At 41.3% G+C, this 11710-nt stretch overlaps 1 protein-coding gene across 3 annotated transcripts in view; it reads left to right on the top strand.

Moving 5' to 3' along the window:
* Positions 1-4195: 4195 nt before the first annotated feature.
* Positions 4196-11710, top strand: part of srfb (serum response factor b) — a 69575-nt gene continuing 62060 nt past the window's right edge. For all 3 annotated transcript variants that reach the window (XM_041789184.1, XM_041789182.1, XM_041789183.1), the window contains exon 1: positions 4196-4908. In XM_041789184.1, coding sequence (XP_041645118.1) covers positions 4390-4908 — 519 coding nt within the window. In that variant the 5' untranslated portion in view covers positions 4196-4389. The remainder of the gene's footprint in view (positions 4909-11710) is intronic.

Genomic DNA, 11710 nt, shown 5'->3' with positions numbered 1-11710 from the left:
GCCAGCTCACAGTGACGTCGTCGGCAGCGCAACCATTTTGGTATTTATTCCAATGAGCCCGCCTCATCCACCAATCACAGCGCTGCTCAGATAATCCACAGCCAATCACGAGGCGACGCTGTGACTCACCAAATAAGGAGAGACAGCACCATATAAGGAAACATTGTATCTCTTTATAAGGAGGAAAGTAGATCCTGTGTTGTGGTATCACTCCGCGGGCTCTTCTTCTGGTGGGTTGAATCCCAGCTCAAAGCTGAATACCGCCACCTCGTGTAAGGGAGGATGTGGAAGCAATAGACGTTATCGATTCAGATCAGGACACTTTTTTATTTTATAAACAGAAATTCGATCTTTGCTTTTTCTTCCCCATTAATATAAAAGAAAAAACAGCGAGATAGTCAGAAGCAGCTCTTTTCAGGTATCAACGCCAGTATTCTAACAGGTCTCCTATAAAAGATATTCATCCTTTTGGATGTTTTACCCTATTATTGATTCTATAAATCGACCGTGGATAGTATAGTTTGGCTTTTTGACCCCAAAAAATACAAAAGCAATCTTTAATGTCAATTTGAACCATTAATTTCGACAAAGTAATGTCAATTAAATGAAAATAAGCTATGTAAAATAAGTGACTGCATAAGTCCAGACACAAATTCTCTCTTGGATTGAGGTCTGGGCTTTGACTCGGCCACGCCGGTACATTCACCTTGTTTTCTTTAAACCAATTCTGTGTAGCTTCCTCTGCATGCTTCGGCTCATTGTCTCACTGGAAAGTAAATCCTCTCTCAAGTCGTAGTTCTCTTTCTTAGATTTCGCTGCGTTCATTTTACCCTATAACTTTAGAGACGCATCCCTACAGCACCATGCTTCTGAGAAGCATCCCCACAGCATGATGCTGCCACCACTGTGCTCCACTGTGGGGATGGTGTGTTTGTGGTCATGTCAGTGTTTGGCGTCTTGTCTGATGGTCTAAAAGTTCCATTCTGGTCTCATCCGACCAAAGAACTTTCTTCCTCTTGACCATGGAGTCTCCCACAGTCCTTCTGGTGAACTGTAGTCCAGATTGAATCTGAGTTTTCTTCAGCAGTGGCTTTTTCTTTGCCACTCTCCCTTTTTTTTATTAAAGATTTATTTTGGGGCTTTTCATGCCCCCATTATATAGAGGAGGACAGTGACAGAGCCAGAAATAGGAGAGAGAGTAGGGAGAGACACACGGCAGGGTTAGGGCTGGATTTGAACCTGGGCTGCCCAGGCACATGGGTAGCACCCTAGACCACAAGGACACCAAAAAGCTCTGACTGGTGAAGAACCCGGCCAACAGCTGTTGTCTGCAGAGTCTCTCCATCTCAGCTGCTGAAACTAGGAACTCCTTCAGAGTAGTCATAGGTGTCTTGGTGGCCTCTCTCACTAGTCTCCTTCTTGCACGCTCACTCAGTTTGTGAGGACGGTCTGATCTAGGCAGATTTACACATGTGACATATTCCTTCATTTCTTCATGATGGATTTAACTGAACTCTGGGAGATGTTCAGAGACTTGGAGACGTTTTTGGCTCCATCCCCTGACTTCGACTTTTCAATAACCTTTTCTCTGAGTGTTCTTTGGTCTTGATGGTGTAATGGTAGCCAGGAATACTGACTAACCAGTGACTGGACTTTCAACTTTGCAGTCATTTGTCTAAAATTACAGATTTTTATTTAATTGGAATTACTTTGGAGAAATCTGGTTTCAGTTTGATATTTAAGAGTTTTTTGGCCATTTTTTGGTAAAAAAAGAAAAAAAAAAAAAAAGACAAATGATATTAAACATGGTTGATTTTTAAAACCAATAAAAGGGTAAAGCATCCAAGAGGGCAAATACTTTTTATTGACACTGTAATACTGGGCTACTTACTTGACCATCCTTGCATGGCGATACCTACAAATCCATAACTACATCAGAAAACTTCTGCTGATTTTGAGAGCCTGAACAAGCTTGAATCTTTGGAGGCAATTTTCCTTTTGTTGGTTTACTGCTGATTTTGTATTTGCTTATAAAAATAATGAAAACTTGACAAATATACACAGGATATGTTCCTCTGGCATATTTTTATTTAAAGGAAGAGAACCCAACGGCACTTAGCCACATTTTGCCCAATGGAACCCTAAATGGCACCAAACCACAGATCTACTGGGATGGCATGCTAGATGGCACCTTACCACGTTTTGTCCACTAAGAGGTATCCTCGGGGGCATTTTTACCTTGTTTTATTGACTGCAAGTGTATACCAGAGGGTACCCAAACAAGGTTTTTCTACAGAAGGGGCGCCCTAGAGGGCACTTGACCATGTTTTTTCAGCTGACAGGGAACCATAGTGGGCACGCTTCCACATCTTGTCCAGCAGGAAGGGAACACTTAACAGCAGCAACAAAGGTCTGTCCACTGGAATAGCACTAGAGGGCACATTATCACATTTTATCCATGGTAAGGGTACTCTGAAGTGCATTTAACCATGTTTTGGCCACTGAAATGGCATCAATAGAGCCCTTAACCATGTTTTGTCCTCTGGGAGAGCAGCCAAGAAGGCACTTTATCTCACTTTGTCCACCGGAAGGGAACCCTAGAGCACTTTACCACATTTGTGAAGTGGAAGGTGTCCCAAAATGGCACTTTATCACATTTGTTTTAATTGTAATACTACCCTGGAAGGCCCTTTACTCATCTTTACTCTTTTTTTTACACTGCGAGGGCATTACTAAAGAGCACTTAACCACACTTTCTCCATTTGGAAGGTTACCCTTTAGGGCACTTTACCATGGTTTGCCCAGTGGAAGTGCATCCCAGAGGACACTTTATCATGACTTAAACACCACAGGCAGCATCAAAAAAGGCACTTCATTGCTTTTTTCATTTTAGGGTGCCCCACCTTAGTCCAAAATTGCTGTGTATTTATTTTCTGTCACTGCTTTCATTTGCCCCTTTGGCCATCACAGACATACATTTGCCAGACAGTGAAGAAAGACAGCGGGTAAGAGAGAAGGCCTGGGTCATTTCTGAGTTAGTGAACATGAGAGCTTGACCTGACCTCCCAGATTATTTTATTCAGGTCCATTGTAAGTGTATCCTAGAGGGCACTTTACCATGCTTTGTCCACCGGAAGTAAATGCTATAGAAGGCTTTAACTTGCTTTGTTCACCTGAGAGGAATCCAAAAGGGCACTTAATCATGATTTCTCCTCTGAAGGTGATCCATAGGGGGCATTTTACAAACTTTTGTCAAAACTAGAAGATTTTACCAAACTATCTCCACTGGAAGGCAAACAGAGTAGGTATTTAATGACATTTTGTCCACTGAAAGCGCACTTTAACATGTTTTAAATACTTAGAGAGCATCAAAGAGGCTCTTTCAAACTGCTTTTTGAGCTTTAAGACCCTCCATCTGAGTCCAGCTTTGCTGTTTGTTAAATTTATGTCCTTTCCACTGTGGCTGATCATTTCCCCCTCTTGGCCATCATAGATATAAATTTGCCAGGCGGTGAAAATACAGTGGTGGGTAAGTAAGAAGGCATGGGTGGTTCCTGTAGTAGTGAACCTCAATGACCTTGACCTTTGATCTCTAAAATAAGTCCATTCATATGTTATAGTGGACATTTACTCACAGTTTGAGGAAAATCCACCAAAGCTTTGTTGAGATGTCATGCTCACAAGAACGGCCATGAATGTTTTTAAAGACAACCCAAAGAAATAATCCCTCCAGGCCGGCTCTTGTTGGCCCACATGCATGAAAACCATGCATCACAGCCACAGTTTACTGTTACATTACACTTTATGAAGGTTTAGCTTTTATCAACCAACCTGATGGGAGAATTGTTTATCTATTTGTTGATTTTGCCCAACGAAAGTTCATGTTTGACTTTTAAACCCCACCAGGAACCAAAACTAACTACTTAGGACTTTGAGGAAACTTTTGACTTGAAGTTGATTACATTGAAATCGCTGTAATTTGACGTCTACTTTGGCATATTTTAAATATAGAAACGGTTATTGTGCTCGAGAACATTTCTCTTAAATTCCTTCCGCCCCTAGCTTCAGTATTTAGGTATAAAACAGAAAGAAAAAGGCGCTGGTTTTAGTTCCCCATGCGGACTATATGACGCAGCGGAGGGAACTGCAGGCTGCTCTCCGCGTTTTCCTTTTTGAGTTAGTGCTCGGAGTTTTGGTCAGAGAGGCGGAGGGTGATCACACGGAGCGGGGTGAAGGGTCTCTGGGGCAGCATCACTTTCAAACTTTGTCTCGGTGATTTCCTGGAGCCTCCGAACGTTTGAACGGAACCGTTTGTTTACATTTCACGGCTCAAGCGCATGCGCTCCAGCTGGCTCGGCCGGTGTTCCCACACTCGGTCCAGTGAGTAGAATGATACCGAGCCGAGCCGGGACAGCGGCAGCAGCGGGAGCCTCAGCACACGGGAGCCGTCCGCTGCTGGTGTTACCGGGGGGCAGCGACAGAGACTCGGGGGGGATGCTGGGGGCCAACGGGCCAGGTGGACCCAAAGGTGTGAGCCCTCTCCAGGCCGGCATGGTGGCTCTGAACGCGGGGGTGGTGCTGCCTCACGGAGCCCGCTTTGACCCCGACAGAGAGAGACTGTGCAGCGGCTCCGAGAACGAGTCTGACTCGGGGGACGAGGAGGAGCTGGGGGGGTCACTCGGGGACAGGAGGGGGGTGAAGCGGGAGAGGGGGGAGCTGGAGGCGGCGGGGAGCGGACAGGAGGTCGGGGTTCCTACCGGAGGGTACGGCATGGTGCCCGGAGGGGTCGTCGGGGCGAAACCTGGGAAGAAGACACGTGGGCGGGTGAAGATCAAGATGGAATTTATCGACAACAAGTTGAGACGATACACCACCTTCAGCAAGAGGAAGACAGGTATAATGAAAAAGGTGAGTCAGCTGATCGAGCCTGGACCTGGTCCAACATCAGAGATACCCGGGAACAGAGGGTCCAGGTGTTGGTAGGGATGCTCGGTGTTGGAGTTGGGATGATTTTAGCCCACATTTCCAAACTTGTTAGGGACTAAAGTTTCATGAACTATCTGTGTATTTTGGTTTATTGGCTAAACATGATAAGGATATTTTTACAAAGAGATAACAGATGCTTGTCACTAAACCAGACTTAAAAAACTGTCACACGATTAAAGTGAAAGCTAATCCGGTTTGACACCACAACAGCAAAAGTATTGCAAAATATTAGGGAAACTTTTCTTCCCAGATGTCAAAACTTGCAGACAAACTCCAAATATGTCGGTAACCTTCTCATCCCACCTGTCCCAATCACATTTCCAAGTGTTAACAATGCATTTGTGCAATTTATGCAATGCAGTGTCTCTTTTTCTCCTGATCAAAACACAAATTCCACATTTTTTAATAAACATTAATATATTAGAAAGTTGCCAACGTTTTGGGTTGTTTAGGCATCGTCAGTGGGTCACAGATGTGTGCTTGCTAGGGATGTACAGTATGCAGATATACCCAAACTTATTTTACGGAGCTTCAGCCAAATCTCAGTGGGTTTTTTTAGTGCTGTCAAACGATTACATTTTTAATCAGATTAAACACAGGGTTGCTGTGGATTAATTTCAATTAATCATGATTAAATATCATTCATTTTTAATCTATATTAATCACGTTTCATTTTGCATAAGCAAGCAGACCCAAGGAAGAAGGGAATATATATGCCAGGACTATTCAATTACAAATTCAACTGGGCCAAATTTTTAAATCAAGAAATGTAGACATGTTTGACACCCTGTAAGCAGCAGGCAATGTCAAATTTCAAAACAATACAGATGAATTTGATGAAAAATATTCATTTTTATTCATAGTCTCCATTTTAAATTTGGCGTTCCTTGAGGGTGGTTTGTTGCAAGCTTGGCGACGCGTTAGCCAAAGTGCTAGTAGAATCCCCAACGAATGTATGCTTCGCGTTATTGTGGTCTTTTAAGCTGGAAGTGCTTTGGTGAAAAGAAAACTCCTTCCTGCAGAATGTGCATAATACTTTATGTCGGTCGACTGTTCCATCTTGGTTTTTTTGTACTCAAATTTCCCATCAAGAGGGCCAATGTGCTGTTTAGCGTCTTCCATATCGAGTTGGGTGGTCACTACCGATTCAACAGCCCATTTGTGCATGTGCAGCGGCATGCTTGACGGTAACCCTACTTGGACAAACTGCCCGAAATGCGTTGCCAGAGACGTTACAGGGATTTTGAGTTATTCTGCACTGTAGATGGGTTAATTGCGTGAAAATTTTTAATCATATTAGCCATAATGGTGGATTAATCTGCATTAACGTGTCAATTTTGACAGCCCTAGTTTTTTTACTTGAATGGGAAACACAATATATATTAGGGCATGGCAAGTAATCGCACATTAGATTAAATCGCAATAAGGCCTGCTGCAATTTACAAATCACAGAGGTTGCAATGATTCTTAAACTTGAAATATGTCAAAACAGGACTTTAATACATTCAATTTTTTCAGCAGCAGCTTTACAAGCTTAACCTCCTCCACCCCAGCCTCCTCCATTATAGCCTAAAGCTTCACCTCCTCCACCCCAGCCTCCTCCATTATAGCCTAAAGCTTCACCTCCTCCACCCCAGCTTCCTCCATTATAGCCTAAAGCTTCACCTCCTCCACCCCAGCTTCCTCCATTATAGCCTAAAGCTTCGCCTCCTCCATTATAGCCTAAAGCTTCACCTCCTCCACCCCAGCCTCCTCCATTATAGCCTAAAGCTTCGCCTCCTCCATTATAGCCTAAAGCTTCACCTCCTCCACCCCAGCCTCCTCCATTATAGCCTAAAGCTTCACCTCCTCCACCCCAGCCTCCTCCATTATAGCCTAAAGCTTCACCTCCTCCACCCCAGCCTCTTCCATTATAGCCTAAAGCTTCACCTCCTCCAACCCAGCCTCCTCCATTATAGCCTAAAGCTTCACCTCCTCCACCCCAGCCTCCTCCATTATAGCCTAAAGCTTCACCTCCTCCAACCCAGCCTCCTCCATTATAGCCTAAAGCTTCACCTCCTCCAACCCAGCCTCCTCCTTCATAGCCTAAAGCTTGTTGTGCTCCCTGTAAAGTCAAAGCAAGCTGCTTGACCAACCCAGGTAGCGTCTTTAGAGCAGAGCCTTCTCTGCCAGGTAAAATTGTTGGCTGTATCCATTTTGCAACTAAATGGTAAAATGTATGATAAGTTTTCCAGACTGACTTTAAGTTGTAATATAGATTTATTGCATAAATTTGTTGAAAAATGCATACATTGATTATTCAAATAATAATTGCATATTAAGTAGCAATCGCAATAAAGGGAAAAAAATCACAATTAGATTATTTTTTCACAAATCGTTCAGCCCTTATAAGTATGTGTATTGATTTTTCAGCTGATAAATAGCAAATGGTTTTCCCAAAACCAAACTTAAAAATGTATGGAAGATAGATCATATCATATTGAAAGTTGTAACAGAAATCTGTCTCAATCCTGCCAAATATTGGGAAAGATTTTTTCTTTCTTTTAAGATATATTTTTGGGCTTTGTATGCTTTATTCAGAGAGAGGTGGATAGAGTTTGAAACAGGGATAGGAGAATGTGAACATGAACCCGGGATGCTCATGCACATGGGGCGCAACCTAACTGCTAGGTCGTCTATACACTGCAACTTTCTTTTGAACTGTCAAAACTAGCAGACACACTCCTACACACTGCCTTAACTAGTGTTTACTGGTGTTTGCTCATTCATTGTTACTGTTTATTGTTCTGATTTACCACCATGATGGCAGCTGTACATGTGGAGCACTTTGAATCCAAGGCAAATTTCCTCAGGGGACATTGAAGTGCACCGTATCGTATCTGTCACCAATATGTTGGTAACCATCGCTCCCCAAAAATATTCCCCAGTCCCACCAAACACTGGTCAGTTTCTCTTTTAAACTATCAAAACTTGCAGACAAAATCTTACATGCTGTCTAAGTATCAGTACCAGTTCCACCCATTTTTTCCAAAGGATGCAAATGTATTTGTGCAGTGAAGACATTTCTGTCTCTCTCAGTCAGAAGCATGAATATCAGCTGAACGGGTAAATTCAGGTCCGTTGTTGTCAGCACCAGACCTACTAGTTAGTTAAAATGGTTATTGATATTTTTATCATTACAGGCCCACAATCAAACACACCGACTAAACTAACGCAGCTCCCCGGCACTAGTAAACCCTTTAACGGTTCTTAATGACTTCTGCATTAGTGCCAGCACACTCTTTACTCTGATATAAACAACCGCTAACTGCTGCTGCATTGATAGAATCTCATAGAACAGTGTGGTTGAGCATTGTTTAGATCTATAAAATGGAGATTTGGTTATCCAGAGGTTATGTCAGGTTATACTCTGATATAAAGGAAGCAGTGAGTGACGATATTCAGCACAGGAAGTGGATGGTAACCTGCAAAGAGGATCGAAGACCGACCGTGATTGAGCTGCTAACATAAGCCACATTCTGCAAACTAGCTTTGCATCATTGCACTGTTGCTAACTGTTGCAGGGGGAAGCTGGTTTAATTCAATTCAGTTTTATTTATATAGCACATTTCATACAAATGTAAACTCAATGTGATTTACAGAGGATAAAAACAGAAAAAACACACAAACAGCAATGAAGATACACTATTAAGTCAAGAAAAACAGAAATGTTAGGCAAAATAATTAATGATCTTGGACACACCTTGCACCAATCTGTACAACATTTTGCATTACTAAAGTTGGGATCTCCTAAAAGGGCATATTCAAATCCATGAACAAGTTTGCACACAAAGATAACGCAACAGCCAAAGGCTTGAGAGAAAAGCAGTGTTTTAAGGAATACATTTACAGAATACATTCATTTGGCTAAAGACTATCCTAGTCCTAGGCAGTGTTGGACACCTTCTAACTTATAGTGATCAAAAATTATGATAAAAACTCCTACACTGGGTCTAAATATCATAGATGTGTTGACAACCTTTACTCACCTCCAGTTCCACCCACTTTACCGAAAGTTGCCAATATATTTGTGCTATTAGTGCCCTGTTCATACAAACTAAGTTTTACCTAGGGACCTCTGGTAATTTGTGAATTACTCCCTGACGTCAGTTTTTGGTGCATGCATTCTCACAGGATAAGCAAAATCTGTAATGTTCTCAAATCTACAGACATTTCTGAAGGAAAACACGAGTGTGCTGCACGCTGCAGCAACGAAAATGCACAATAACACCCCCCACACACACACACACAAACTTCATAAAAAAATGCAGTGTAATGCACATCACATTCTGCAGGTGATGTTTTCTTCATGCATCCTATACAGACTGTTTACCTCATGTTAAACATGAACCTCTCCTCTTTTAACAGTTTTTATATTGTTAATATTATTCTGCACTCTTTTCGTTTTGGATCGTTACGCATCCACAACAACCCTCCTTGCACAGATCAGCTGTTGCAGCCTAACCACTGAACGTTGAGCAACACATTTCAAATCGTAAATTATGTTATGCATGAAATGTACAGTCAGATAATCCTGATATTAGATCAGCCGCTGTAAAAGGAAGAGCAGGAGAGCTGTGCTGTATGAAGAGAGCAGCAGTGTGCACACATATTTGGTCAGTAGAGTTAAATTAAATAAGTATAAAGTAGGGCGGAACGATTTGCAGAAATGATCTAATTGCAATTTTTTTCTGCAATATTGCGATTGTGATTTAAAATGCGATTATTTAGGTTCCTTATTTTTTCTGTTGTTCAGCAAACAACTACAATAGTAGATAAGTTAAACTAGGGCAAAATTAAAAAATATATATTTTACTGCAATTTTGGCTCATACAGCAAATTTGATATCAACTGCTTTATAGAAGGGGATGATCATTTCTCATATATTCACATTTTGATGAAGAAAAATAAATGCATGTAAGATTTTCGTTAAAAAAATGTAAAGGATACTTGAAGGTTTGAAGGCTTTTTTGCCCATTTTGTCTCTTTTTTTGCCACTTTTATCCCATTTTTGCCCTTTTTCTCCCCACTTTCACCCATTTAAGCTACTTTTTGTCATTAAATACCACTTTTTTTCCTTGTCTTTGCCCATTTTAGCCACTCCTTTTTGCCACTCTTATCCCATTTTTGCCCTTTTTCACCATTCTTTCCCCGCTTTTCTGTCACAAGGTGGCTGAGGGGCAAAGTCACTCGTTTCCAGATCCGGAGGTTCCAGGTTCGAAACCAAGCCTAATATGCACCCAATGTTTTGACTGAATTTCCCTTTGGGGATAAATAAAGTTCTTGTATTGTAAGTTCTTGTATCGTATTTCATCTACCTTATGCCACTTTTCACTCATTTTTTTGCCACAGTTTTGCCGCTTTTGGACCATTTTATGCCAACTATAACTCATTTTTTTGTCACTTCTCACCCATTTTTTGCTACTTTCTGACCCTTTTCCTCACCATTTTGACCATTTTTGTTGCTTTTTGAGCTTTTTGCCACATTTAACAAGCAGTTTTTGCCACTTTTTACCTCTTAGATTGTGGCTCTTGCAAAGGTATTTTTCAACATTTTGGCTTTTGGTTGAGCAGGATTGAGTAACACTGGTATAAGCATAAAAAAAGAAAAAAGATTGCATCAAATGATATTTTGACACTTTCCTGGTTAAAGAAATATTGCACTATCTGTGATCTGAAAGTTGCAGCATGCCGTATTGCGATTTAATCTAATTTGCGATTAATTGCCCAGCCCTAGTATAAAGCCATTTTTACACATATGCTGAAATGAACTGAAAGCAAAGGACTGTTTATAACCTCCCTGAGGCAAAACTTTGCAAATAATCTCCTGTGAAGCCTCTATTTATATTCATATATTATTTTTAGATCATAAAAATCCACACAGGCTGTAAAAAAAACCCATTCATTTAGAATTAGCTACCTGTGGACCTCTGTGTGCTGAAATATGGTCGGTAATTTAACCTTGAATTTTTACACCACAAATTACAGACACGGTCATTTCACACAGGATTATAAACACAGACATCCTGTGAGATTATTAGAAATTACCAGAGGTCCCCAGGTAGTACTAGTGAATGAATGTACGATGTTTCTCTCACTGTAGGTGAAGAATGTGGCTGTAGCTATAGCTGATGGAGCTCCTGTACTTTTTAACACCACTGATCATTAAAACAATGGAGATTTGATCATTTAAACATATGATACTCGGAGTATGGCGGTCTTAACATAGGGAACTTTTTTCTGTTCTAGGTCACAGACTTGTGCTCTGGAATTAAAAAAAGGTGAGGTGACAGTTAAAGTTGCTGTTTGATTTTAAGGGAGGAATAGAGGAGTATCGGTGAAGTAACACTGATTTTCCTGTGTGAGCAAGTTTATTTCAAACATTTTCTTAACTTATTTTCATGCTAAAACTCTCGCTGCTGTCCTGAGATAATGACATAAAAGTAAAAAGATGTTGAGTTTGAAGTAAACGCAAGATGCTTGTGCCGTACTAGAAGGATAAAGAGTCTGAAGAAATCTCTAAACCCAGTTATTCCCTTAATTTTGACCCCAGTCGCCGTGCAGAGGATTGAAGACCCACTACTGCTAACATAAGCCACGTTCTGCAAACTAGCTTTGCATCATTGCCTTGTTGCTAACTGTTGCAGAATACATTCATTTGACTAAAGACTATCCTTGTCCTTGG

Source organism: Cheilinus undulatus, linkage group 6 (genome assembly GCF_018320785.1).
Source record: "Cheilinus undulatus linkage group 6, ASM1832078v1, whole genome shotgun sequence".
Classification (NCBI taxonomy): Eukaryota; Metazoa; Chordata; class Actinopteri; order Labriformes; family Labridae; genus Cheilinus; species Cheilinus undulatus.
The sequence above is the reverse complement of the archived record's forward strand: the minus strand, read 5'-3'. Positions and strand labels throughout refer to the sequence as shown.